Consider the following 27812-nt stretch of genomic DNA (forward strand, 5'->3'; position numbering starts at 1 on the left):
AATGGCTTGCCCCGCCCTCAACGAATCCATGCGCCGATTGGGTAACAGGCCGAGAGGTCCGGCATTTCTTCCAGCTCCATAGAGAGACGCTTCTCCGCCGGCCGAGTTTGAGAGCAAGTCCCCAACTGAGGAGGACCGAGGCGAGAAGGCTTCAAAGAGGTAATTGGTGGGAAATGTCTAAAGAGAACGCTCGAAGTCAGGGCACGTGGAAGTGGGTTTCAGTAAGTCCTGGCTTTCTGTTCACCTTGCATTCGCTCAGAGACCGTGTGAAATCCACCGATCTCCCTCCGGCCACACGGGAACTGTGATTCATTTGTGGAATCTTGTGTGAGATGAGATTGTTTCCACACTCCATGGTGTCGTGGGGTGTGGTTCATTTTCCCAACAAGGGCTTTTAAGCAGTGCCCTGTGGACAGTTTTGACCACACAGTTTCTTGTACTGTAAGATGGATGTCGGAGGAATAAGAGAATGGATTCTTGTCCCTGGTGTGAAATTCTGAGGGGGGAATAATGCCCAGTATTGGGATGAGGGATGGTAGGGTGGATGAAAATAAAACTAATTGGCTGCATTCGTTTATCTTTTTTGCCCCCATATTTCTAAATACTGAATCTGTTACTGAGGAAAAGCAAGAGGAAATTCCTTTCCATTGGGGTCAGTTGGGCACCCACTTCTAGACCATTTGCCCAGAGTCCTACTGAAAAGCTCTAGAGTCGGTATGGCTGAGAACCAGACAAGGGGTCGTGGCCCCTTCGTGGACAGCCCCGGAGCAGGGTCGCCAGCGTCTGCGCCACGCCAAGACACCCGAAGGGAAAACCCCGACTCCGACCTGGAAAAGTTGCGCGTCCACTTCAGAACGTTTAGCAGCTCGGACGAATCCGACCCGATCAAGGCTCTGAGGAGGCTCCATGAACTCTGCAGTCTGTGGCTGAGGCCGGATCTTCACACCAAGGAGGAGATGGTGGACAGGCTGGTGCTGGAGCAGTTCGTGATGTGCATGCCACCGGACATCCAGGTCTTAGTCAAAAGTAGTGGTGCCCAGACTTGTAAGGATCTGGAGGAGGTGCTGAGAAAGAAGCAGAAACTGACGAAATGGGTGAGTAGGACCCTAGTGACCCTGTGAGACGGAACGGTGGCATGAGGGGCTGCAAGCTGGGAGATAAAGCAGAAGGATCAGAGGGCTTGGCTCTCAATCAGTGATTCCCACAGGGGTGAGCACTTGCCTGTGGCATCACTGGAGGTTTCTTTGGTCCTCACTTTGAGGGTGTTGGTCTTTCAAATGTCATTCCCAGGAGGTGGGCTCCTAGGGTGGGATACACAATGAATACCTTTTTGGATCTTGTGAAGGGAGACTGATCCTATCTGAATTTTTCCTCACAGGCTGTTGTCCGTGTCCAAGGCGAGGATTTTTTGATGCCAGTCTCGGGTGTTGAGATGTTAGGATCTGAGGTCAGTGAGGGGCACGGTGAGGAAGACCAAGCCATGGAGCCTCAGTCTACAGTCAGTGTGGTCCCTCCAGACGAGGGTCAGCAGGAAAGCCAAGACGGGCAGCATCTGCCAGGAGGCAAGGACCTGTCGAGGGGGCAGGTGAGTGTGATGTCCTGACCTCCAGTCTGGGAGCAGGTAGAAGAGGGTCTGATGGGCGTGGCTGCAGAAGTAATTGGGAGAACTGGGCAAAGGACAGGAATGGACCCATTGCCTCCAGGAATTCCCATGGATGCATTCTGTTCCCGGTCGTTTTCCAGCCAGTGTGAGAATGAAGACAGTCCCTCTTTCATAGTCCTTCACCATGAAAGTTTGTGGCCCTAAGCATGAGGGCAGAGGAGTCCTGTTTCCACGGGATGGTGCTGGGTCGGTTCATCAGGGGTAAATGCACTCACACCTGTTTCACCCATGATGGATTTCGTCAGAGGCACTAATATTGGGGGATATTGTAAACACCTTGAATTGAATAACAAGTTCCCCGTTGGAGTCATTTTCCCCCTCAGATTTTGGAGTATGTCTGGAGACAGTGGATTTTTTTGAAATGTGAATCGGGGGAGGAGATGCTACTGATTTCTCATGAATAGAGCTATATAGTATAAAATAGAACTATACAGTATAACAGCTATACTGCTTATCATCTTATTATGCCCCAGGCCACCTTCCATGATGAAGACAAATCCAGGCAAGGTATCAACAAGTGGTGAAGTCAGGAGCCCTAGAGCCAGAATCCTCTGCTTTCAGATTCAGGGCCTGGAGAATGTGAGATGAGGTGGAGAAATATTTGCAAAGACAATTGACAGTGCCAGCTGTGAAGTCTGGACTTTTGCCAGAGGTGGTTGGTATAGATCAAGGACAGACATGGGAATCAGAAGAGGATTGCCAATCAGGGTGATGGGAAGCAGTCAGGGCATATCCCCCAAACTGATATCCAGAAAGCTGGAGTGTGAGATCAGGGTACGAGGCGGGTGGGGAAAAAGGAGACAGAGCTTGCCGTGGGCTAAGGCAGTGGGATTGACTGTGCTTGGTTGCCCCTTGTCAGCTCCAGAAAGCTCTCCCGCCAGAGACCATTCCTGAAACAGGTGAACTGGAGGGTCAGACGCCCTCCAAGGAGAACTTGCAGAAGGACGTGCTGGAAGACACAGGAGTGACAAGAACCCTTTTGTCTCAAGAGCCTGAACTTCTGCAGGATTGTGGTGAGTATTAAAAACTTGGAGACCACAGGAGGTAATGACTGCCTCCACTGATGTCCAGGAAGGGGTACCCAGCATTTCCATCCCTTGTTGTTGTGGGGTAGGAGTTGGTTTTCCAATGCCAATCTTCTCCATCGTCAACGTTCCAGAGTGTTTCATCAGCTAGACTCTTAGGTAGTTTGGTTTCTGGGAAGTCTGTAGCCAAGATTAGGGATGGTTCCAATGAGGCCGGCACTATGGAAAATGCTCCTTGATAAATATGGTGCTGAATGTCTTCTTTCAGCAGATTCTGGGAGGGCAGAGAGAGAGGGGAGAGTCCCCAGGAAGGAAGTGATACTTGAAATGTGGCTCTGAACCCTTTCCTTTTGTGTTCCAGAAGGAGATGTTTCCACTCCGAGTGGATCCAGACGAGGTCCTCTGAAGAATCGCAGACATGTCAAAAGGAAGCGGGACAGCACTCCCACTTGCAAAGACGTGGGTAAAGAAGCAGCCACGTGTTTGGACCAAGGAGAGTTCTCAGGACAGCTTGGGTCCCATTCCGTTGGTGCATTTGGCAACGTGGGACCCACCATTCTTCCTGAGGGAGCAGAAACCCCGGGACGGGCACCCTCTGAATGCAAGGTGTGCAAAAAGAGCTTTCCTTATCAATCTCAGCTTACCTTGCACCAGAGGACACACACAGGAGAGAGGCCCTTTAAATGTGACATCTGTGCCAAAGGGTTCATACAGCCTTCAGATCTGCGGGTTCACCAGCGGATCCACACTGGTGAAAAGCCCTATAGCTGTGATATCTGCCTCAAGAAGTTCACCCACAACTCCACGATGCATGCTCATAAAGTGACCCATACCCAGGAGAAGCCTTTCCGATGTGAGCACTGTGACAGAGCTTTCGGCTACCGAGCGAACCTCAGTGTTCACCAACGCACCCACTCTGGCCTCAAGCCCTACGTGTGCCCCGAGTGTCACAGGGCCTTCAGTCAGCTGGGGTCTTTCAAACGCCACCGGAAAATCCATTCCAGATGACTGGCTCAGGACCCTGCCCTCAGGTCCAGGTCTTTCTGTTTTAATGAGAAAATGAGAATGATGTGTCACCTGTGTGATACAAAGTGTGGATCACAGGGGATGGGCTTAGGAGGACTGTGGAACCCAGTGGGATTCCATTCGCGTGAATTAGGATACTTGAGTGATGACTTATTTTTCCCTTTGGATTTTGTTTTCTACTTTGCTATAGACTATAGTTTTCTTTTTGATTTGTGTATTTTCAGTTGGAGGAGAATTGCCTTACGATGTTAGACTCTGGTTTTCTTACATGTTTTCTCTTCATGTTGTTCTTGTTCTTCCAATGAAGCTGTGTCTCACTGGTTATCAGTACCTCATCATCAGAGTGAGGCTACTGCTGATTGCCTTCCTGCCAGGTGTGATTTCCTTGTAAAATAGGATGCTCCTAGCAGGACAGCTGGATTAAATACAGGATCAACAGTGAAATTTAAATTTCAAATAAACAAACAAATTTCTATCAAAGAGCTGTGTGTTTTCTCTTCTAAGACTTTGCTACAGGTAGGTGATAGCCACGGTTTTTTCAATGTGGCCATTATCATGTTGAGATAATGTTCCCTTTGTACTAGTTTGCATACTGCGTCCTTAGGTATTTAGAAAAAGAAGGCTTCTTAAATTGATAAGCGTCATTCTTTTCCCCTCCTGCTACTGCTGCTGCTAAGTCGCTTCAGTCGTGTCCGACTTTGTGCGACCTCATAGACGGAAGCCCACCAGGCTTCCCCATCCCTGGGATTCTCCAGGCAAGAACGCTGGAGTAGGTTGCCATTTCCTTCTCCAATGCTTGAAAGGGAAATGTGAAAGTGAAGTCACTCAGTCATGTCTGACTCTAGCCCACCAGGCTCCTCCATCCATGGGATTTTCCAGGCAAGAGTACTGCAGTGGGGTGCCATTGCCTTCTCCTCTTTTTCCCTACTGGTGTACAACCTCGGGTTTCTGTGATGCCTCTCTGAAATGGCTTCTTACAGTTGATCTCGTCAGCTGATTTTAGACAAAAGTCTTTGATGACTTAATTCATGAGAAAAGAAACAAGATTGGGTAACCCAATTTGATTACAACCATTGGCTTACAATTACTGGACTGCTTCACAGTCTCCAAGCAGAGAAAAAATTCATCAGATCAGGAAAATCAATCTGTTTCCCCAAGAAATGCCATCCACAATTCTAAAGTAAATAAAATACATTAGAGAAAGGTTACTGCCAAACCAATATGGTGGCCTCTTTAATGGTTCTTCCTGTTGGAGTCTCCACAGGAAATGGAATCTACCCAGATTATCCACAGTGGTTCCTTCCACGCCCTTTAGCCTATCAGTGGGATGGTGAGGTTATGGCCAGAAATCCCTGGAGTTTCACCCAACTCTCTATAAATATAGACATTTCAGCTCCAGACACACTTTAAGAGCCAGTGCCTGACCTGAGGAGGCTGAAGGCAAGAGACCTGGAAGGGGTAAGCAGTGAGTGGGCACGTCCAAGGAGGATGCCTAGAAATCAGGACACACGGCTGGGTTTCCAAAAGATCTTGCTTTCTGTTCATCTTACATTAGCTGGGAGACCTTGTGACAGGAGATCTTCCTCTAACCCCACGTGTAATCCAGCTCTTCTGCAAGGGGAGAAGAATGTTTCCACACATGTTGCTGTGAGGTGGCTGGTTTTCTTCAAGGGTTCCTGAGCGGCACCCTATGGCCATTTAAAAACTACATATATGATTATTATTAGTTTTAAGTTTTTTAATTCATTCATTTTGGCTGGGCTGGGTCTTCTTTGCTGTGAGGGCTTTCTCTAGTCGTAGCTAGTGAGGACTACTCTCTAGCTGAGGGGTCTGGGCTTCTCATTGTGGTGGCTTCTCCCATGGCAGAGCTGGGAGTCTAGAGCTCAGGTTCAGTAGTTGCCCCTCTCAGGCTCAAGAGCTCTGGTGCACAGGCTTAGAGCCAGGCGGAGTCTTCCCATATGAGGGATCAAACCCATGTCCCCCTGCATTGACAGGCAGATTCTTAGCCACTGGACCACCAAGGAAGCCCAATGGTCATTTCTGACCAGACAGTTTTATGAAATATTGAATGAGTCGAGCAATGGTGTCCAATATTGGGATATAGGGGAGACAGAAGGGTGGAAAAAAATGAAATCCATTTGTTTATTTTTTTTGTCTCCCTAGACTTCTAACCAGTGACTTTAATGCTGAGGAAAAGCAGAGGAAATCCATTTCCATAGGCATCAACTGGGCACCCACTTCTAGAAGCATTTGCTCAGAGTCCTACTGGAAATTTGCTCCCTCAATATGGCTGAGGACCAGACATTTTTTCAGGGTTGTGGACACATCACAGACAGCCCTGGGGCAGAGTCACTGGCGTCCGTGCCACCCCAAAACACACTCATGGAAAACTCAGACTGTGACCAGAAAACCTGGCACGTCCGGTTCAGAACATTTAGCAGCTCGGAGGAATGGGACCCCATCGAGGATCTGAGGAGGCTCCGTGAACTCTGCCAGCTGTGGCTGAGGCCGGATCTTCACACCAAGGAGCAGATGATGGACAGGCTGGTGCTGGAGCAGTTCATGATCTGCATGCCCCTGGAGTGCCAGGTCCTGCTCAAAGAAAGTGGGGTGCAGAGTTGCAAAGCCCTGGAGGACATGCTGAGAAATAAGCAGAAACCCAAGAACTGGGTGAGTAGGACCTTAGTGATGAGTGTGGGACTAGGAGACACGTGCAAGCTGCAGGGATCACAAGATAGGACCTGAGGGTTTGGCTCTGTATCAGTGGTTCCCAAACAGGTGAGAGAAGTTCACAGTTGGGCAATTTGGGAGATACTTCTGGCTGTCTCACTTGAAGGACGTAGATCTTTTACACCAAACGGGAGCTTCTATTGTCAATGCCATTGGATGCCTGAAAGCTACATTCCAGGTCTTATAGAGACTGATCTTGATTGATTTCTCCCTTCACAGACCATAGTCTGCATACAAGGGCAGAAATATCTTGTGCGTGATCCAGACATTGAGATGGTTGAAGCCAAGGCCGGTGACATGGACGATGAGAGAGACCCGTGCAGGGAGCCCCAACCCCCCGTGACGGTCATACCTCCAGAGGATGGCCAGGAAGGAAGCCCAGAGCTGCAGAATCTGCCAGGAGCCACGAACCTATCTAGGGAGCAGGTGAGAGCGTGTAAGCAGGTAGAAGAGAGTCAGGTGGGTGTGGCTGCTGGAGTAATGGGGAGATTTGGCAAAGGACAGGAATGGACCCATTGCTTCCAGGAATTCCCGTGGATACATTCAGTTCCTAGGCATTTTTTCTAATCACTGTGAGAATGAAGATAATCCATCTCTGTCCCTCTGCTATGAAAGCTTCTAGTCTTAGGAGTGGGGAGAAGGGAATCCTGTCTTCCTGATATGATGCTAGGTTCAATCTGCTGCAGGTAAATGCACTGACAGGTGATTTACCCAAGGCCACTTTGCCCAACGGAACGTCATATTTCAGAATATGATCATTCCTTACAACTGAAGGAGTGACTCTAAAGTGGACTCATTTTGCCCCTCAGTAGACATTGGGCTTCCCTGGTGGCTCAGATGGTGAAGAATCTGCTGACAATGCAGGAGACCTGGGTTGGATCCCTGGGTCAGGAAGATCCCCTGTAGAAGGGAATGGCTACTCACTCTAGTGTTCTTGCCTGGAGAATCCCATGAACAGAGGAACCTGGCAGCTATAGTCCATGGGGTTGCAGAGAGTCAGACTAACACTTTCCCTTTCAGACACTGAAGAACGAATGGAAGACAGTGGATTTGTTCAAATAAGGTTGGGTATAGGCAGGGGATGCTATTGACTTGCATGGAGCAGAGACCAGGAATACTGGTCGTCATCTTCCTATGTACCGGGTAACCACCATCGCAAAGATGCGTCCAGGCAAGTCTCCAACAGTGATGGAGTCCAGAGAGCTGGGCCTAGAGTTCTTCCTTCCAGAGTCGGGGGCAGGCAGGAGTGCGTATGACGTGGAGAGACCTGTGCATAGAGAAGTCAGAGTGCCAACTGGGATGTCCTGATTTGATTGGAAGATACAGTCTGTATAGATCCAGGACAGCCTTGAGTATCAGGAGATGATTATCAATCAGGGTGATGGGGTGGACCAGACGAAGTCAGGGCATAGCCCCTAAAATGACATAACTTGGAGTCTTAGATTAAGATACGAGGCCGATGGGGAAACAGGAAACAGTTTTCCATGGACTAAGGTAAATGGCTTTGACTCTGCTTGTTTGTCTCTTGTCAGGACCAGAGAGCTCTCCAGCCAGTGACTGTTCCTGAAACAGGTGAGCTGGAGCGTCAGACGCCCAGGGGGAAGTTGGAGAAGGACCTGCTGGAAGACAGGGGAGAGACAAAAACCCTTCAGTCTCAAGAACCTGAACTTCTGAAGTGTCCTGGTGAGTATTCAAAACCGTGGAATTCAGCAGAGTTATTGACTCCCTACTATGGTGGCATGGGGCTGGGTAGCCAGCATCACCATCCTTGATGGGTGGGTGGAGATCATTATCCAGGGCCAACCTTCTCCATCATCAACGTTCCAGTGTCCCACAGTCCAGGCTCTTAGCATGGTTGCTTGATGGGAACTTCTCAGCCAACATCAGGTTTCCAGTGAGGCCAGCAGCACAGAAAATGCTCCTTGTTAAATGTGGTGCTGAATTTCTTTCAGTGAATTCTGGGAGCATAGAGAGACAGAAGAATCCTCAAGAAGAAACTGATATTTAAAATGTGACTCTGAACCTTTCTTCCTGTGTTCCAGAGGGAGACGTTTCCACCACAAGTGGATCCAGACGATGTCCTCTAAAGAATCGCAGACATGTCAAAAGGAAGCGGGACAGCAGTCCGACTTGCCAAGACGTGGGTCAAGAAGCAGCCACCTGTTTGGACCAAGGAGAGTTCTCAGGACAGCTTGGGTCCCATTCCGTTGGTGCATCTGGCACCGGGGGACCCACCAGTCTTCCTGAGGGAGCGGAAACCCCGGGACGGGCACCCTCTGAATGCAGCATCTGCAAAAAGCTTTCCTTATCAATCTCAGCTTACCTTGCACCAGAGGACACACACAGGAGAGAGGCCCTTTCAATGCGACATATGTGCCAAAGGGTTCATACAGTTTCAGATCTGCGGGTTCACGAGCAGATCCACACTGGCGAGAAGCCCTACAGCTGTGATCTCTGCCTCAAGAAGTTCACCCACGACTCCACACTGCGTGCTCACAAGAGGACCCACACCCAGGAGAAGCCTTTCCGCTGTGAGCACTGTGACAGAGCTTTCAGCCACCGAGGGAACCTCAATGTTCACCGACGCACCCACTCTGGCCTCAAGCCCTACGTGTGCCCCGAGTGTCACAGTGCCTTCCGTCAGCTTGAGACTTTCAAAAGCGACCGGAAAATCCATTCCAAATGAGTCACCCAGGACCCCACCATCAGGTCCAAGTGGCGTCTGCTCCTAGAAGGAAATTCTGGATTATTTGTCACTTATGTGATACAATGAAAGGGTGACATGTGAAGAACTTATGATCGTACTGGAACCCATGGGGTTCCATTCACATGAATTAGGTGAATATTTGAGTGATGACTTATCTTTCCCTTCAGAATTTGTTTTCTACTTTAGTGTAGCCTGTGTTTTCTTCTTTCAGTGAATGCAGGTCTCATTAGTTTTCTTCTTCGTGAAACTGAGGTGACTGCTGATTGTCCCCCCATTAGGGAACATTTCATCATAAAGTAGGATGCTCCTACCAGAGTGTCCAGATGAAAAAGAGGATCACCAGTGAAATTTAAATTTCAAATAAACAGAGACATTTCTGTCCATAAGTGTCCTGTGTATTTTGGCTTCAAAGATTTTTTTTTTCTTTATTTTATTTTTTAACTTTACTATCTTGTGTTGTTTTTGCCATGTATCAACATGAATCTGCCCAGGTATACACATGTTCCCCAACGTGAACCCTCCTCCCTCCTCCCTCCCTGTATCATCCCTCTGGGTCATCCCAGTGCACCAGCCCAAAGCATCCACTATCGTGCGTCGAACTTGGACTGGAGACTCGTTTCATATATGATATTAGACATGTTTCAATGCCATTCTTGCAAATCATCCCACCCTATTCCCAAGATTTTTTAAATGGAGTAGATGATAGCTGCTGTTTGTTACATGGCCATTATTATGTGGAGATATCATCCCTCTGTAAGGCTTCCCCAGTGACTCAGTAGTAAACAATCCACCTGCACCATACAAGACCCAGGTTCCATCCCGTCATCAGGAAGATCCCCTGGAGTAGGGAATGGTAACCCACTCCAGTATTTTGCCTGGAGAATCCCATGGACAGAGGAGCCTGGCAGGCTATGGTCTGTTGGGTTGCAAAGAATCGGACATGACTGAAGCGACTGAGCACCCACGCGAGCATTTAAAGTAACTGTATTCCTCTGGAATTATGAACTGTTAGGTAATGTGATATTAATGCCCTTTTGAACACTGGGATTCTAGGGTGTCTCTGCTTGAAAAGATTCTTCAAGGTAGCACTCTTTCATCCCACCTGGCTCTCCTCCAGCAGAAATGAAGAGAGGTCATTTGGAGCAGAATGGAGATCATAAAGTATTTCTTTTCAAAGAATCAGCGTTTTCTTCTATTAATTAGCCTGGGAATTAGTTGGGGGCGGCAAACTCAAGGATGATATTGTAATAGATATTGGTGTCTGGCTGCTCGCACTTAAAAGCCAATACAGAGGCCAGGTTGGGGGAAAGGAAAGTTAGCTTTATTTTGGATGCCAGAAACTGTTGAAAGTGAAAGTGTGTTTGCTTAGTCAAGTCCAACTCTTTGCAACCCCATGGACTGTAGCCTACCAGGTTCCCATGTCCATGGCATTTTCTGGGCAAGAGTACTGGACTGTGTTGCCATTTCCTTCTGCAACAACTGTGGAGGGCGGGGCACTGCGGCCACTGCTGAGTTTTCCAAATTTGCTGACTTATTGAGTGCAACACTTTCACAGCATCATGTCTGAGGATTTGAAATAGCTCACCTGGAATTCCATCACCTCCACTAGCTTTGTTCATAGTGATTCTTCCTAGGGCCCACTTGACTTCACATTCCAGGATGTCTGGCTCTAGGTGAGTGATCACACCTTTGGGATTATCTGGGTCGTGAAGATCTTTTTTGTATAGTTCTGTATATTCTTGCCACCTCTTCTTAATATCTTCTGCTTCTCTTGGGTCCATACAATTTCTGTCCTTTATTGTGCCCATCCTCGCATGAAATCTTCCCTTGGCAAACCAAATCCTTTCTCACACCCGTGGAGTGCACCGCTCCTCACACTCTCTACCTTCTCCTCCACTTCCTAGCCACCTTGCACATGTGACCACACCAAGCCCAACTGTCTTTGCAGTCTGGCTTGTAGGGTTTTCCTCCACTGTCTGGAAAGTCCTTCCCCTGATACCCTCAGGCTGTCTTTCCATCTCCACACAATCAGTGGTTCTATGAGACGGACAGGCCTGGCTGTTGCTTTATCACCCGCCATCTCACTCCCTCACCACGTTTCCTCAATAGCACTTTCTCAGCCTCGGTATGTATTTTATTTTTAACTCCATTTATTTTCGGCTGTGCTGGGTCTTTGTTGCTGCTCGGGGCACAGGGCTCCTCTCCAGTCACCGGGCACAGGCCTCTCACTGCAGTGACCTCTCTTGTGCGGAGCCCGGGCTCTCGGGGCTCTGGGCTTCAGTAGTGGCGGCTCCCAGGCTCGGTGGTTGTGTCGCACGGCCTTAGTTGCTCCTGAGCCCTGGGACCTTCTCGGGTCAGGGATGGCACTTGTGTCCTTTCATTGGCAGGCACAGCCTTTATCTCTGAGCCTCAGGGGAAGCCCTATTATTCACTTTTCTTAACTAGTACTTAACTGTGTCTATGTTTTGAAGTCTTATTCATATTTCATCGTATTAATTTCTCGTGTTGATTCCTCGATAATGGTTCTAATACCCCTGTTTCTGAAGGGACCCAATCTTTATATTCTATATTGCTTCTTTGAATTAGTTGCCTCCATCTTGGGCCTGTAAGGTAAAATCCTTTAAGACAGAAGGAGGCGACAGAGGATGAGATGGTTGGATGGCATCACCGACTCAATGGGCACGAGTTTGAGCAAACTCCTGGGAGATAGTGAAGGACAGGGAAGCCTGGAGTGCTGCAGTGCATGGGGCTGCAAAGTGAAAGAAAGTGAAGTGGCTCTTTGTGACCCCATGGATTGTAGCCTACCAGATTCCTCCGTCCATGGGATTCTCCAGGGAAGAATACTGCAGTGGGTTGCCATTCCATTCTTTCAGGGATCTTCCCACTGAGGGAGCAAACCCACGTCTCCTGCATTGGCAGGTGGATTCTTTACCACTGAGCCTCCTGGTAAACCATGAGAGAAGCTGCCACAATTCTGAGAATTGACCCAAGAAATGAAAACAAATGGACCCTGGAACTGAAGGTTAACTGTATTTACAACAATAAAGATGACACTGATTAGACCAGTGATAACCAGTTTCAAGATGATTGTCAGATCTGACTGTGCTGTTCCTGCCTGTAGCCCCCTCCTTCCATATATAAAAGCTGTTGCTCATTAATTGTCTGGGGTGGGAGGTGGGGGGAGTCAGCCATTGGCCAGATGTCTGCCCCGCCTCCACAGTTGTTGGAGAAGGAAAAAGCAACCCAGTCCAGTACTCTTGCCTGGAAAATGCCATCAACTGAGGAACATGGTAGGCTACAGTCCACGGGGTCGCAAAGAGTTGGACATGACTGAGCGACTTCACTTTCACTTTCAACAGTTTCTGGCATCCAGAATAAAGCTAACTTTCCTTTCCCCCAACCTGGCCTCTGTATTGGCTTTTAAGTGCGAGCAGTAGACACCAATATCTATTAAAACGTCATCCTTGAGTTTGCTGCCCCCAACAAATTCTCAGGCTAATTAATAGAAGAAAACGCTGATTCTTTGAAAAGAAATACTTTATGATCTCCATTCTGCTCCAAATGAGCTCTCTTCCTTTCTGCTGGAGGAGAGCCAGGTGGGATGAAAGAGTGCTACCTTGAAGAATCTTTTCAAGCAGAGACACCCTAGAATCCCAGTGTTCAAAAGGGCATTAATACTACATTACCTAACAGTTCATAATTCCAGAGGAATACAGTTACTTTAAATGCTCGCGTGGGTGCTCAGTCGCTTCAGTCATGTCCGATTCTTTGCAACCCAACAGACCATAGCCTGCCAGGCTCCTCTGTCCATGGGATTCTCCAGGCAAGAATACTGGAGTGGGTTGCCATTCCCTTCTCCAGGGGATCTTCCTGATGAAGGGATGGAACCTGGGTCTTCTATGGTGCAGGTGGATTGTTTATCACTGAGTCACTGGGGAAGCCTTACAGAGGGACGATATTTCCACATAATAATGGCCATGTAACAAACCACAGCTATCATCTACTCCATATAAAAAATCTTGGGGATAGGGTGGGATGATTTGCGAGAATGCCAGTGACACATGTATAATATCATATATGAAACGAGTTGCCAGTCCAGGTTCGATGCACCATAGTCGATGTTTTGCGCTGGTGCACTGGGACGATCCAGAGGGATGGGACAGGGAGGGAGGAGGGAGGAGGGTTCAGGATGGGGAACATGTGTATACCTGTGGCAGATTCATGTTGATACATGGCAAAAACAATACAAGATAGTAAAGGTAAAAAATAAAATAAAGAAAAAAAAATCATGGAAGCAGAAATACACAGGACACTTATTTGACACAAATGTCTTTGTTTATTTGAAATTTAAATTTCACTGGTGATCCTCTTTTTCATCTGGACACTCTGCTAGGAGCATCCTATTTTACGATGAAATGTTCCCTAATGGGGGGACAATCAGCAGTCACCTCAGTTTCACGAAGAAGAAAACTAATGAGACCTGCATTCACTGAAAGAAGAAAACACAGGCTACACTAAAGTAGAAAACAAAATCTGAAGGGAAAGATAAGTCATCACTCAAATATTCACCTAATTCATGTGAATGGAACCCCATGGGTTCCAGTATGATCGTAAGTTCTTCACATGTCACCCTTTCATTGTATCACATAAGTGACAAAAAATCCAGAATTTCCTTCTCGGAGCAGACGCCACTTGGACCTGATGGTGGGTACTGGGTGACTCATTTGGAATGGATTTTCCGGTGGCGTTTGAAAGTCCCCAGGTGACGAAAGGCACCGTGACACTCGGGGCACACGTAGGGCTTGAGGCCAGAGTGGATGCGTCGGTGAACTTTGAGGTTCCCTCGGTGGCTGAAAGCTCTGTCACAGTGCTCACAGCGGAAAGGCTTCTCCTGGGTGTGGGTCCTCTTGTGAGCACGCAGTGTGGAGTCGTGGGTGAACTTCTTGAGGCAGAGATCACAGCTGTAGGGCTTTCCGTCAGTGTGGATCCGCTCGTGAACCTGCAGATCTGAAGGCTGTATGAACCCTTTGGCACAGATGTCGCATTGAAAGGGCCTCTCTCCTGTGTGTGTCCTCTGGTGCAAGATAAGCTGAGATTGATAAGGAAAGCTTTTTTTGCACATCCTGCATTCAGAGGGTGCCCGTCCCGGGGTTTCTGATCCCTCAGGAAGACTGGTGGGTCCCACGGTGCCAGATGAACCAACGGAATGGGACCCAAGGTGTCCTGAGAACTCTCCTTGGTCCAAACACATGGCTGCTTCTTGACGCACGTCTTGGCAAGTCGGACTGCTGTCCCGTTTCCTTTTCATATGTCTGCGATTTTTTAGAGGACCTCGTCTGGATCCCCTCGTAGTGGAAACGTCTCCCTCTGGAACACAGGAAGAAAGGGTTCAGGAGCCACTATTTAAATACCAGTTTCTTCTTGAGGATTCTTCTGTCTCTCTATGCTCCCAGAATTCGCTGAAAGAAATTCAGCACCACATTTAACATGGAGCATTTTCTGTGCTGCCGGCCTCACTGGAACCCTGATGTTGGCTGAGAAGTTCCCATCAAGCAACCAAGCTAAGAGCTTGGACTGTGGGACACTGGAACATTGATGATGGAGAAGGTTGGCCCTGGACAATGATCTCCACCCACCCATCCAAGGATGGTGATGCTGGCTACCCAGCCTCATGCCACCATAGGAGGGAGTCACTAACTCTGCTGGATTCCACGGTCTTGAGTACTCACCAGGACCCTTCAGAAGTTGAGGTGCTTCAGATTGAAGGGTTTTTGTCTCTCCCCTGTCTTCCAGCAGGTCCTTCTCCAAGTTCTCCCTGGGCGTCAGACCCTCCAGCTCACCTGTTTCAGGAACAGTCTCTGGCGGGAGAGCTCTCTCATCCTGACAAGGGACAAACAAGCAGAGTCAAAGCCATTTACCTTAGTCCATGGAAAACTGTCTCCTATTCCCCATCTGCCTCGTATCTTGATCTAAGACTTCATCTTTCTTCATGAAATTTTAGGGGCTATGCCCTGACTTCGTCTGGTCCACCCCATCACCCTGATTGATAATCACCTCCTGATGCTCAAGGCTGTCCTGGATCTATACAGACTGTATCTTGCAATCAAATCAGGACATCCCAGTTGGCACTCTGACTTCTCTATGCACAGGTCTCTCCACGTCATACGACTCCTGCCTGCCCCCGACTCTGGAAGGAAGAACTCTAGGCCCAGCTCTCTGGACTCCATCACTGTTGGAGACTTGCCTGGACGCATCTTTGCGATGGTGGTTACCCGGTACATAGCAAGATGACGACCAGTATTCCTGGTCTCTGCTCCATGCAAGTCAATAGCATCCCCTGCCTATACCCAACCTTATTTGAACAAATCAACTGTCTTCCATTCGTTCTTCAGTGTATGAAAGGGAAAGTGTTAGTCGCTCAGTCATGTCTGACTCTCTGCAAGCCCATGACTATAGCTGCCAGGTTCTTTTGTTGATGGGATTCTCCAGGCAAGAACATTAGAGTGTGTAGCCATTCCCTTCTCCAGGGGATCTTCCTGACCCAGGGATCGAACCCAGGTCTCCTGCATTGTCAGCAGATTCTTCACCATCTGAGCCACCAGGGAAGCCCAATGTCTACTGGGGGGCAAAATGAGTCCACTTTGGAGTCACTCCTTCAGTTGCAAGGAATGATCATATTCTGAAATATGACGTTCCCTTGGGCAAAGTGGCCTTGGGTAAATCAGCTGTCAGTGCACTTCCCTGCAGAAAATTGAACTTAGCATCATATCAGGAAGACAGGATTCCCTTCTCCCCACTCCTAAGACTAGAAGCTTTCATAGCAGAGGGACAGAGATGGATTATCTTCATTCTCACAGTGATTAGAAAAAATGCCTACGAACTGAATGCATCCACGGGGATTCCTGGAAGCAATGGATCCATTCCTGTCCTTTGCCAAATCTCCCCATTACTCCAGCAGCCGCACCCACCTCACTCTCTTCTATCTGCTTCCACGCTCTCACCTGCTCCCTAGATAGGTTCATGGCTCCTGGCAGATTCTGCAGCTCTTGCCTTCCCTCCTGGCCATCCTCTGGAGGTATGACCCTTGAGGAGGGTTGGGGCCCCCTGCACAGGTCTCTCTCATCGTCCATGTCACTGGCCTTGGCTTCAACCATCTCAATGTCTGGATCACGCACAAGATATTTCTGCCCTTGTATGCAGACTATAGTCTGTGAGGGGAGAAATCAATCAAGATTAGTCTCTATAAGACCTGGAATGTAGTTTTCAGGCAACCAATGGCATTGACAATAGAAGCTCTCGTTTGCTGTAAAAGATCTACATCCTTTGAGTTGAGACAGCAAAAAGTATCTCCCAAATGGCCCAACTGTGAACTTCTCTCACCTGTTTGGAAACCACTGATACAGAGCCAAACCCTCAGGTCCTATCTTGTGATCCCTGCAGCTTGCACGTATCTCCTTGTCCCACACCCATCACTAAGGTCCTACTCACCCAGGTCTTGGGTTTCTGCTTATTTCTCAGCATGTCCTCCAGGTCTTTGCAACTCTGCACCCCACTTTCTTTGAGCAGGACCTGGCACTCCAGGGGCATGCAGATCATGAACTGCTCCAGCACCAGCCTGTCCATCATCTGCTCCTTGGTGTGAAGATCCGGCCTCAGCCACAGATGGCAGAGTTTACGGAGTCTCCTCAGATCCTTGATGGGGTCTGACTCCTCTGAGCTGCTAAATGTTCTGAACCGGACGTGCCAGTTTTCCTGGTCACAATCTGAGTTTTCCATGAGTGTGTCTTGGGGTGGCACAGATGCCAGTGACTCTGCCCCAGGGCTGTCTTTGATGTTTTCACAACCCTTAAAAAATGTCTGGTCCTCAGCCATATTGATGGAGGAAATTTCCAGTAGGACTCTGAGCAAATGCTTCTAGAAGTGGGTGCCCAGTTGACGCCTATGGAAATGGATTTCCTCTGCTTTTCCTCAGTAATAAAGTCACTGGTTAGCAGTCTAGGGAGACAAAAAAAAAAAGAAACAAATGGGTTTCATTTTGTTCCACCCTTCCATCTCCCCTACATCCCAATATTGGACACCATTGCCTGACTCATTCAATATTTCATAAAACTGTCTGGTCAGAAATGACCATAGGGCTTCCTTGGTGGTCCAGTGGCTAAGAATCTGCCTGCCAATGCAGTTTGCCAGGCAATCAAACCTGACATGGGTTTGATTCCTCATATGGGAAGAATCCGCCTGCCTCTAAGCCTGTGCATCAGAACTCTTGAGCCTGAGAGGGGCAACTACTGAACCCGAGCTGTAGACTCCCAGCTCTGCCATGGGAGAAGCCACCACAATGAGAAGCCCATACCCCTCAGCTAGACAGTAGTCCCCACTAGCTACGACTAGAGAAAGTCCTCACAGTAAAGAAGACTCAGCCCAGCCAAAATGAATGAATTAAAAAACTTAAAACTAATAATAATCATATATGTAGTTTTTAAATGGCCATAGGGTGCTGCTCAAAAACCCTTGAAGAAAACGAGCCACCTCACAGCAACATGTGTGGAAACATTCTTATCCCCTTGCAGAAGAGCTTGATTAAACATGGGGTTAGAGTAAGATCTCCTGTCACAAGGTTGCCCAGCTAATGTAGGATGAACAGAAAGCAAGACCTTTCTGAAACCCACCAGTGTGTCCTGATTTCTAGGCATCCTCCTTGGACGTGCCCACTCATCGCTTACCCCTTCCAGTTCTCTTGCCTTCAGCCTCCTCAGGTCAGGCACTGGTTCTCAAAGTGTGACTAGAGCTGAAATGTCTGTATTTATAGAGAGTTGGGTGAAACTCCAGGGGTTTCTGGCCATAACCTCATCATCCCAGTGATTGGATAAAGGGCATGGAAGGAACCACTTTGGATAATCTGGGTAGATTCCACATCCTGTGGAGATTCCAACAGGAAGAACCATTAAAAGGCCACCATATTGGTTTGGCAGTAAACTTTCTCTAATGTATTTTATTTACTTTAGACTTCATGGATGGCATTTCTTGGGGAAACAGATTGATTTTCCTGATCTAATGAAGTTTTTTCTCTCTGCTTGGAGACTGTGAGGCAGTCCAATAATTGTAATCCGACAGTGGTAATCAAATTGGGTTACTTAATCTTGTTTCTTTTCTTCTGAAATACGTCATGAAAGACTCTTGTCTAAAATCAGCTGATGAGATCTACTGTAAGAAACCATTTCAGAGAGGCATCACAGAAACCAGAGGTTGTACACTAGTAGGGAAAAAGAGGAGAAGGCAATGGCACCCCAGTCCAGTGCTCTTGCCAGGAAAATCCCATGGATGGAGGAGCCTGATGGGCTACAGTCCATGGGGTCACTAAGAGTCGGAGACGACTGAGCGACTTCACTTTCACATTTCCCTTTCATGCATTGGAGAAGGAAATGGCAACCCACTCCAGTGTTCTTGCCTGGAGAATCCCAGGGACAGGGGAGCCTGGTGGGCTGCCATCTATGGGGTCCCACAATGTCTGACACGACTGGAATGACTTAGCAGCAGTTAGCAGCAACAGGGGAAAAGAATGACACTTATCAATTTAACAAGCCTTCTTTTTCTAAATACCTAAGGAAGCAGTATCCAAACTAGTACAAAGGGAACATATCTCAATGTAATAATGGCCACATAGACAAAACCATGGCTATCACCTACCTGTAGCAAAGTCTTAGAAGAGAAAACACACAGGTCTTTCATAGAAATGTGTTTGTTTATTTGAAATTTAAATTACACTGGTGATCCTGTATTTAAACTAGCCATCCTGCTGCTGCTGCTGCTGCTAAGTGGCTTCAGTCGTGTCCGACTCTGTGTAGCCCCATAGATGGCAGCCCACCAGGTTCCCCCATCCCTGGGACTCTCCAGGGAAAAACACTGGAGTGGGTTGTCATTTTCTTCTCCAATGCATGAAAGTAAAAAGTGAAAGGGAAGTCGCTCAGTCGTGTCTGACTCTTGGTGACGCCATGGACTGTAGCCCACCAGGCCCCTCCATCCATGGGATTTTCCAGGCAAGAGTACTGGAGTGGAGTGCCATTGCCTTCTCTGGCCGTCCTGCTAGGAGTATCCTATTTTACAAGGAAATCACACCTGACAAGAAGGCAATCAGCAGTAGCCTCACTCTGATGATGAGGTACTGATAAGCCGTGAGACACAGCTTCATTGGAAGAACAAGAACAACACAAAGCGAAAAAATGTAAGAAAACCAGAGTCTAGGCAAAACACTCTCTGAAATACATCACAGCAGGATCCTCTATGACCCACCTCCCAGAATATCGGAAATAAAAGCAAAAATAAACAAATGGGACCTAATTAACCTTAAAAGCTTCTGCACATCAAAGGAAACTATTAGCAAGGTGAAAACGCAGCCTTCAGAATCGGAGAAAATAATAGCAAATGAAGCAACTGACAAACAACTAATCTCAAAAATATACAAGCAACTCCTCCAGCTCAACTCCAGAAAAATAAATGACCCAATCAAAAATTGGGCCAAAGAACTAAATAGACATTTCTCTAAAGAAAACATACAGATGGCTAACAAACACATGAAAAGATGCTCAACATCACTCATTATCAGAGAAATGCAAATCAAGACCACTATGAGGTACCATTTCACACCAGTCAGAATGGATGTGATCCAAAAGTCTACAAATAATAAATGTTGGAGAGGGTGTGGAAGACAGGGAACCCTCTTACACTGTTGGTGGGAATGCAAACTAGTACAGCCATTATGGAGAACAGTCTGGAGATTCCTTAAAACTCTGGAAATGGAACTGCCTTATGATCCAGCAATCCCACTGCTGGGCATACACACTGAGGAAACCAGAAGGGAAAGAGACACGTGTACCCCAATGTTCATCGCAGCACTGTTTATAATAGCCAGGACATGGAAGCAACCTAGATGTCCATCAGCAGATGAATGGATAAGAAAGCAGTGGTACATATACACAATGGAGTATTACTCAGCCATTAAAAAGAATACATTTGAATCAGTTCTAATGAGGTGGATGAAACTGGAGCCTATTATACAGAGTGAAGTAAGCCAGAAGGAAAAACACCAATACAGTATACTAACGCATATATATGGAATTTAGAAAGATGATAACAATAACCCTGTGTATGAGACAGCAAAAGTGACGCTGATGTATGGAACAGTCTTATGGACTCTGTGGGAGAGGGAGAGGGTGGGAAGATTTGGGAGAATGGCATTGAAACATGTGAAATATCATGTATGAAACGAGATGCCAGTCCAGGTTCAATGCACGATACTGGATGCTTGGGGCTAGTGCACTGGGATGACCCAGAGGGATGGTATGGGGAGGGAGGAGGGAGGAGGGTTCAGGATGGGGAGCACATGTATAACTGTGATGGATTCATTTTGATATTTGGCAAAACTAATACAATTATGTAAAGTTTAAAAATAAAATAAAATTAAAAAAAAAAAGAAAACCAGAGTCTAACATCGTAAGGCAATTCTTCTCCAATTGAAAATTCACAAATGAAAAAGAAAACTATAGTCTATAGCAAAGTAGAAAACAAAATCCAAAGGGAAAAATAAGTCATCACTCAAGTATCCCAATTCACTAAAATATTCTAATTCACGTCAGTGGAACACTGGGTTCCACGATCCTCCTAAGCCCTTCCCCTGTCATCCACACTTTGTATCACACAGGTGACAAATCATTCTAAATTTTCTCATTAAAACAGAAAGACTTGGACCTGAGGGCAGGGTCCTAAGCCAGTCATCTGGAATGGATTTTCCGGTGGCATTTGAAAGTCCCCAGCTGATGGAAGGCTCTGTGACACTCGGGGCACACGTAGGGCCTGAGCCCAGAGTGGGTGCATCGGTGAACATTGAGGTTCCCTCGGTGGCCGAAAGCTCTGTCACAGTGCTCACAGCAGAAAGGCTTCTCCTGGGTGTGGGTGCTCTTGTGAGCGTGCAGCATGGAGTTGTGGGCGAACTTCTTGATGCACATGTCACAGCTGTAGGGCTTCTCGCCAGTGTGGATTCGCTGGTGAACCCCCAGGTCTGAAGGCTGTATGAACCCTCTGGCACAGATGTCGCATTGAAAGGGCCTCTCTCCTGTGTGTGTCCTCTGGTGCAAGGTAAGCTGAGATTGATAAGGAAAGCTCTTTTTGCACACCTTGCATTCAGAGGGTGCCCGTCCCGGGGTTCCTGCTCCCTCAGGAAGACTGGTGGGTCCCCCGGTGCCAGATGAACCAACGGAATGGAACCCAAGTCATCCTGAGAACTCTCCTTGATCCAAACACGTGGCTGCCTCTTGAAGCACCTCTTGGAAAGAGGGACTGCTGTCCCGCTTCCTTTTGACATGTCTGTGATTCTTCAGAGGACCTCGTCTGGATCCACTCGGAGTGGAAACATCTCCCTCTGGAACACAAGAGGAAAGGGTTCAGGAGCCACATTTGAAGTATCACTTCCTTCCTGGGGACTCTCCCCTCTCTCTGCCCTCCCAGAATCTGCTCAAAGAAGAGATTCAGCACCATATTTATCAAGGAGCATTTTCCATGGTGCCGACCTCATTGGAACCATCCCTAATTTGACTACAGACGTCCCAGCATACAAACTACCTAAGAGTCTAGCTAATGAAACACTCTGAAACATTGACAATGGAGAAGGTTGGCATTGGAGAAGCAACTCCTACCCCACAACACCAAGGGATGGAAATGCTGGGTACCCCTTCCTGGACATCAGTGGAGGCAGTCATTACCTCCTGTGGTCTCCAAGTTTTTAATACTCACCATGATCCTGCAGAAGTTCAGGCTCTTGAGCCGAAAGGGTTCTTGTCACTCCTGTGTCCTTCAGCAGGTCCTTCTCCAAGTTCTCCTTGGAGGGCGTCTGACCCTCCAGTTCAACTGTTTCAAGAATGGTCTCTAGCAGGAGAGCTTTCTGGCCCTGACAAGGGGCAACCAAGCAGAGTCAATCCCACTGCCTTAGCCCACAGCAAGCTCTGTCTCCTCTTTGCCCACCCGCCTCGTACCCTGATCTCACACTCCAGCTTTCTGGATATCAGTTTGGGGGATATGCCCTGACTGCTTCCCATCACCCTGATTGGCAAACCTCTTCTGATTCCCATGTCTGTCCTTGATCTATACCGACCACCTCTGGCAAAAGTCCAGACTTCATAGCTGGCACTGCCAATTATCTTTGCACATATCTCTCCACCTCATCTCACATTCTCCAGGCCCTGAATCTGAAAGCAGAGGATTCTGGCTCTAGGGCTCCTGACTTCACCACTTGTTGATACCTTGCCTGGATTTCTCTTCATCATGGAAGGTGGCCTGGGGCATAATAAGATGAAAAGCAGTATAGCTGTTATACTGTATAGTTCTATTTTATACTATGTAGCTCTATTCATGAGAAATCAGTAGCATCTCCTCTCCTGATTCACATTTCAAAAAATCCACTCTCTCCAGACATACTCCAAAATCTGAGGGGGAAAATAACTCCAACGGGGAACTTGTTATTCAATTCGAGGTGTTTACAATATCCCCCAATATTAGTGCCTCTGACGAAATCCATCATGTGTGAAACAGCTGTGAGTGCATTTACCCCTGATGAACCGACCCAGCACCATCCCGTGGAAACAGGACTCCTCTCCCTCATGCTTAGGGCCACAAGCTTTCATGGTGAAGGACTATGAAAGATGGACTGTCTTCATTCTCACACTGGCTGGAAAACAGCCAGGAACGGAATGCATCCATGGGAATTCCTGGAGGCAGTGGGTCCATTCCTGTCCTTTGCCCAGTTCTCCAAATACTTGCGCAGTCACACTCACTCGACCCACGTCTACCTGCTCCCAGACTGGAGGTCAGGACATCATACTCACCTGCCCCCTCAACAGGTCCTTGGCTCCTGGCAGATGCTGCCCGTCTCGGCTTTCCTGCTGGCCGTCGTCTGGAGGGCCGACACTGACTGTAGACTGGGGCTCCCTGGCTTGGTCTTCCTCACCGTGCCCCTCACTGACCTCAGATCCTAACATCTCAACACCCGAGACTGGCATCAAAAAATCCTCGCCTTGGACACGGACTACAGCCTGTGACAAAAAATTCAAATAGGATTAGTCTACCTTCACAAGAGCCAAAAAGCTATTCATTGCATATACTACCTTAGAAGCCCACCTCCTGGGAATGACATTTGAAAGACCAACACCCTCAAGTGAGGATCTACAGAAACATCTCCAGTGATGCCACAGCCCAAGTGCTCGCCCTTCTGGGAATCACTGATTCAGAGCCAAGCCCTCTGATCCTTCTCCTTCATCTCCTAGCTCCCAGCCCCTCATGCCACCGTTCCCTGAATCAGCGGGTCACTAGGGTCCTACTCACCCATTTCTTCAGTTTCTGCTTCTTTCTCAGCACCTCTTCCAGATCCTTACAAGTCTCGGCACCACTACTTTTGACTAAGACCTGGATGTCCGGTGGCATGCACATCACGAACTGCTCCAGCACCAGCCTGTCCACCATCTCCTCCTTGGTGTGAAGATCCGGCCTCAGCCACAGACTGCAAAGTTCACAGAGCCTCCTCAGAGCCTTGATGGGGTCGGATTCATCCGAGCTCCTAAACGTTCTGAAGCGAACTCGCAACTCTTCACGGTCGGAGTCGGGGTTTTCCCTTCGGGTGTCTTGGCGTGGCGCAGACGCTGGCGACTCTGCTCCAGGACTGTCCACGACGGGGCCATGACCCCTTGTCTGGTTCTCAGCCATACCGACTTTAGAGCTTTTCAGTAGGACTCTGGGCAAATGGTCTAGAAGTGGGTGCCCAACTGACCCCGATGGAAAGGAATTTCCTTTTGCTTTTCCTCAGTAATAGATTCAGTATTCAGAAATATGGGGGCAAAAAAGAAAAACGAATGCAGCCAATTAGTTTTATTTTCATCCACCCTACCATCCCTCATCCCAATACTGGACATTATTCCCCCCTCAGAATTTCACACCAGGGACAAGAATCCATTCTCTTATTCTTCCGACATCCATCTTATAGTACAAGAAACTGTGTGGTCAAAACTGTCCACAGGGCAGTGCTTTAAAGCCCTTGTGAGAAAATGAACCACACCCCACGACACCATGGAGTGTGGAAACAATCTCATCTCACACAAGATTCCACAAATGAATCACAGTTCCCGTGTGGCCGGAGGGAGATCGGTGGATTTCACACGGTCTCTGAGCGAATGCAAGGTGAACAGAAAGCCAGGACTTACTGAAACCCACTTCCACGTGCCCTGACTTCGAGCGTTCTCTTTAGACATTGCCCATCAATTACCTCTTTGAAGCCTTCTCGCCTCGGTCCTCCTCAGTTGGGGACTTGCTCTCAAACTCGGCCCGCGGAGAAACGTCTCTCTATGGAGCTGGAAGAAATGCCGGTCCTCTCGGCCTGTTACCCAATCGGCGCATGGATTCGTTGAGGGCGGGGCAAGCCATTCTAGATAATCCCACTTTACTTAATCACAGGGATTCGATTGCCCATGGCAACTCGCTCAGGAGAAACCACGATTTACTAAAGAGGCCTCCATAGTGATTTAGCGACAGATTCTGGTTTTGTTTTTGTTTTTTTTTTTCTGTTTTTGGCCAATCAGGGGGGCAGGTGCGGTCTCAGTTCCCAGACCGCGGAAGGAAACCACGCCACCTGCAGCGGGAGCGCTAAGTCTCACCCGCTGGACCGCTAGGGAAATCCCTCGGTTTCCCTTTGGATTTGATTGATTTTGGACTTTGGGGACTGCATTTTGGGGTGAACGGACTGGTTTTAATGATCTCTTGAATTTTTGGTCTCACTGCCTGGAGGGTTTGACGGTCAGAGACATGACTGGAATCTGGCTGGGAGCCAGATCGGTTTGACTCCTCTCGTCTGTTCTGTTCTTGTGAGGTAAGTCTTAAAAGGCTTTCCTAAAATCAGCTGATGAGCTAAGGTGTGAGAAGACCCGATTTCTAAGTAGCCTTTTTGAAGGGTAGAAGTTGTACACCAATAGGAAAGAAGAATGACACTTATCACTTTCGGAAGCCTTCCTTTTTCAAAACACCTCGGGAAGAAATCCCTGAACAAGTATGGAGTGAGTGAATCTATCTCAGCATAAAAGCAGCCATGTAGGCAAAACCACGGCCATCACCTATTCCCTGTAGAAAAGTCTTAGAAACTACACAGACACATTTGACAGAAATGTGTTTATTTGAAATTTAAATTCCACTGGAGAGCTTGGCCTCTGTGCCAGGACCATGCAGGTTTACAGAGAAGTCCTGCCTAACAGGAAGGCAGTCAACAGTAGGCTCAGTTTCAGGATGAAGTACTGATAACTAATGAGACATGCTTTCAGTAAAAGAATAACAAAAGAAAGAAAAGCTTTTTGAAACAGGCTACACTAAAGTAGAAAACAAAATCCAAAGGGAATGATAAGCCATCACCCAAATATCCTCCTCATTCATGTAAATGGAACCCCCTGGACCCAATATCTTCCGAAGCTCTTCCCATGTCATCCACCCTTTGTGTTACAGAAGTGACAAATCATTGTGAATTTCCTTCTGGGACCCGAGGGCAGGGTCCTCGGCCAGTGGTTCGGAATGTGTTTCCTGGTGGGATTTGAGAGACCCCAGGGAGCGGAAGGCACGTGACCCTCGGGGCACATGTAGGGCTCGAGCCCAGAGTGTGACCATGAGGTTCGCCCTGTGGTCGAAAGCTTTTTCACAGTGCTCACAGCAGAAAGGCTTCTCTTGGGTGTGGGTCCTCTGGTGAGCGTGCAGCATGGAGTCGTGAGGGAACCTCTTGGGGTAGAGATCACAGCCGTAGGGCCTCTTGCCCTGTGGGTCTCCTGGTGAACACACAGGTCTGGAGGCTGCATGAACCACTGGACGTGGATGTCGCTTTTTTCTTTTTGTAATTTAAAGGGCCGTCTCTCTTTAATGCGGTTCCAGAATAAGGGCCCATTACTTTGATAACCACGGGCTCAGCAGAAGGCTCAAAAGGATGTGTGTAAAAGAATGTTTCCAAAGGCTCCAGAGATGACCCCAACTCTGCTTCCTGCTTCCCCTGGACAATACTCCATCTCCTGGGTGGGGCGGCTACTTGGTCCAGCTGACTTTAGGAATGTCATAGTGCTCCGTGAGCGTGTCCAGGTGTCTGTTGAAGCCTCCACTCTCTGCTTGTGGGTTTTGGATGCTTTCTTCAGGATCCTCTCCATTTGTCGCTTCTCCTGCACCTTCTCAAAGGCCACCTGGGCGGGGGTCAGCTTGTCGAGGTGGCGCCTCAGCTCCTCCTCCTGGTTCTTCTGGATTTTCCCCATCGTTTCCAGGAGTTTTGCCTTGTCTCTGTCCTTTTTCTTCTTCCGCTTGGTCACACCAAGCTCTGTGACTCCTTTCAGCTTCAGGGGTCCCTTTTGGACCTGCTCGTAGGCGTCCATGCTGCCCATTTTTGGATTCGGATTTCTAAATGGACAAAAGTCAGGGGTGGGTCAGTTTTCTGAAATGGAAATTGGGACAATATCGTTCTCTACTGTAGATCCGAGAAGTTCTCTCTTTGCGGGTTAACACAAATGAACACAGACGAACATGTCTGCTTAGCCCAGGGGTCCAGGTTCAGAAAGCCTTGTGGAATAAATGCGCCACACCCCACCCCAGCATGGAGGGTGGCAACACCTATAAATCAGGGTGATTTATAAACCTATACATCGATGGAGGCAGGAGGGGGGTGCCTGAAAGACCTCTTATTTAAAATGTCTTTTATGCAAGGGAAGGATCTGTGTTCCATTATATTTCCCAAGTTCCATTTACATGTTTCAAGTCAGTTCTTCCCCCCTCACAGAGAGCTCAGCAGTCAACCGTAGTTAATATGGAGTTTAAGGGAGATCCACTGCTTTCACAAGGCCTCTGAGCTGATGCAAGGTGAGTAGAAAACCCAGCCTTCCGAAACCCACCACCTCCTTCTGTATTGATTCCCAAACCTTCTCCTTAGATGTTCTCACTCATCACTTACCTCCATTGAGCCCTCTTGCCCTCAGCCCCCTCAAGTCGATGACTGTCTATCAGAGTGTGTCTGGGGCTGAAACATCTCTATTTATAGAGAGGCAGAGGAAATGGCAAGGGTCCCTGCTTGTTACCCCATCAGCACAGTGATTGTGTAAGGGCGGGTTGAACCATTTATATGACGTCATTTTAGATAATCCAATTTATCCATGGATCCAGTTTCACACTGACACTGCACCAGAAAAAAACACAGTTTATCAAAGAGGCCTCCATATTGGTTTTCTGGTAGACTTCTCTGATAGCTCAGTTCGTAAAGAATCCTCTTGGAATGCAGGAGACGCTAGAGTAATTCCTGGGTCAGGAAGATCTGCTGGAGAAGGGATAGGCTACCCACTCCAGTGTTCTTGGGCTTCCCTTGTGGCTCAGCTGGGAAAGAAGTAAAGTGAAAGTCTTTCAGTCATGTCCGACACTTTGTGACCCCGTGGATACACAGTCCATGGAATTCTCCAAGCCAGAAGACTGGAGTGGGTAGCCGATCTCCAAGGGATCTTCCCAACCCAGGTATCAAAGCCAGGTCTCCCGCATTGCAGGCAGATTCTTTACCACCAGGGAAGCCCGTGCACTTTGGCATTAAGATTGATTTTTTCTGGTCTAGCAAATACTTTTTTCATTT

At 48.0% G+C, this 27812-nt stretch overlaps 3 protein-coding genes and 2 pseudogenes across 13 annotated transcripts; 2 read left to right on the forward strand and 3 right to left on the reverse strand.

Annotated features, from left to right (window-relative positions):
- The first annotated feature begins 32 nt into the window (after positions 1-32).
- On the forward strand, positions 33-4194 carry LOC147354752 (zinc finger and SCAN domain-containing protein 5C-like). Its single transcript, XM_086354730.1, has 4 exons — positions 33-1094; positions 1379-1585; positions 2523-2676; positions 3050-4194. The coding sequence occupies exons 1-4, from the start codon at positions 717-719 to the stop codon at positions 3694-3696; spliced, it is 1386 nt and encodes a 461-aa protein (XP_086210856.1). The 5' UTR covers positions 33-716; the 3' UTR covers positions 3697-4194.
- A 1725-nt stretch (positions 4195-5919) lies between these two features.
- Positions 5920-9266, forward strand: LOC147354753 (zinc finger and SCAN domain-containing protein 5C-like; annotated as a pseudogene). Its single transcript, XR_015146573.1, has 4 exons — positions 5920-6384; positions 6664-6870; positions 7977-8127; positions 8487-9266. The product of XR_015146573.1 is annotated as a zinc finger and SCAN domain-containing protein 5C-like (transcript).
- A 4201-nt stretch (positions 9267-13467) lies between these two features.
- LOC147354754 (zinc finger and SCAN domain-containing protein 5C-like) lies at positions 13468-17959 on the reverse strand. 8 transcript variants are annotated; one of them, XM_086354732.1, is made up of 5 exons: positions 17818-17947; positions 16640-17146; positions 16153-16359; positions 14881-15031; positions 13468-14518 (listed from the first exon to the last, which is right to left on the reverse strand). In XM_086354732.1, exons 2-5 carry the CDS (start codon positions 17021-17023, stop codon positions 13872-13874), a joined length of 1389 nt encoding a protein of 462 aa, XP_086210858.1. In that variant the 5' UTR covers positions 17024-17146; positions 17818-17947; the 3' UTR covers positions 13468-13871. The 8 variants fall into 8 exon arrangements, 7 of the variants coding, with proteins under 7 accessions (XP_086210858.1, XP_086210859.1, XP_086210857.1 ...); XM_086354733.1 differs by having other exon boundaries at positions 17872-17942; XR_015146574.1 differs by having other exon boundaries at positions 15206-16359; positions 16640-17959.
- Positions 17960-18871: 912 nt separating this feature from the next.
- Positions 18872-24589, reverse strand: LOC147354755 (zinc finger and SCAN domain-containing protein 5C-like). Of its 2 annotated transcripts, XM_086354739.1 has the most exons (4): positions 23519-24589; positions 23023-23229; positions 21935-22088; positions 18872-21563 (listed from the first exon to the last, which is right to left on the reverse strand). In XM_086354739.1, the coding sequence occupies exons 1-4, from the start codon at positions 23894-23896 to the stop codon at positions 21415-21417; spliced, it is 888 nt and encodes a 295-aa protein (XP_086210865.1). In that variant the 5' UTR covers positions 23897-24589; the 3' UTR covers positions 18872-21414. The 2 variants fall into 2 exon arrangements, with proteins under 2 accessions (XP_086210865.1, XP_086210866.1); XM_086354740.1 differs by lacking the exons at positions 18872-21563; positions 21935-22088 and adding an exon at positions 22319-22474.
- A 136-nt stretch (positions 24590-24725) lies between these two features.
- Positions 24726-27289, reverse strand: LOC147354756 (protein FAM32A pseudogene; annotated as a pseudogene). The gene is made up of 2 exons (XR_015146575.1): positions 27150-27289; positions 24726-26602 (listed from the first exon to the last, which is right to left on the reverse strand). The product of XR_015146575.1 is annotated as a protein FAM32A pseudogene (transcript).
- Between the last annotated feature and the right edge of the window lie 523 nt (positions 27290-27812).

The sequence above is a fragment of the Bos grunniens genome, chromosome 18 (genome assembly GCF_055505025.1).
Source record: "Bos grunniens cultivar Pamir isolate PY7600 chromosome 18, Bosgru_T2T1.0, whole genome shotgun sequence".
NCBI classification, from domain to species: domain Eukaryota; kingdom Metazoa; phylum Chordata; class Mammalia; order Artiodactyla; family Bovidae; genus Bos; species Bos grunniens.

What these genes read in the sequence shown, in the direction of transcription:
- LOC147354752 (XM_086354730.1), top strand. Translation starts at nt 717, where the DNA reads ATGGCTGAGAACCAGACAAGGGGTCGTGGCCCCTTCGTGGACAGCCCC. An exon ending in AGCAGAAACTGACGAAATGG is followed by an intron (nt 1,095 to 1,378) that starts GTGAGTAGGACC and finishes TTTTCCTCACAG; the next exon opens with GCTGTTGTCCGTGTCCAAGG. An exon ending in TGAACTTCTGCAGGATTGTG is followed by an intron (nt 2,677 to 3,049) that starts GTGAGTATTAAA and finishes TTTGTGTTCCAG; the next exon opens with AAGGAGATGTTTCCACTCCG.
- LOC147354754 (XM_086354731.1), bottom strand. Translation starts at nt 17,023, where the DNA reads ATGGCTGAGGACCAGACATTTTTTAAGGGTTGTGAAAACATCAAAGAC. An exon ending in AGCAGAAACCCAAGACCTGG is followed by an intron (nt 16,360 to 16,639) that starts GTGAGTAGGACC and finishes CTCCCCTCACAG; the next exon opens with ACTATAGTCTGCATACAAGG. An exon ending in TGAACCTATCTAGGGAGCAG is followed by an intron (nt 15,032 to 16,152) that starts GTGAGAGCGTGG and finishes GTCCCTTGTCAG; the next exon opens with GATGAGAGAGCTCTCCCGCC.
- LOC147354755 (XM_086354739.1), bottom strand. Translation starts at nt 23,896, where the DNA reads ATGGCTGAGAACCAGACAAGGGGTCATGGCCCCGTCGTGGACAGTCCT. An exon ending in AGGACCTGTTGAGGGGGCAG is followed by an intron (nt 22,089 to 23,022) that starts GTGAGTATGATG and finishes GCCCCTTGTCAG; the next exon opens with GGCCAGAAAGCTCTCCTGCT. An exon ending in TGAACTTCTGCAGGATCATG is followed by an intron (nt 21,564 to 21,934) that starts GTGAGTATTAAA and finishes CTTGTGTTCCAG; the next exon opens with AGGGAGATGTTTCCACTCCG.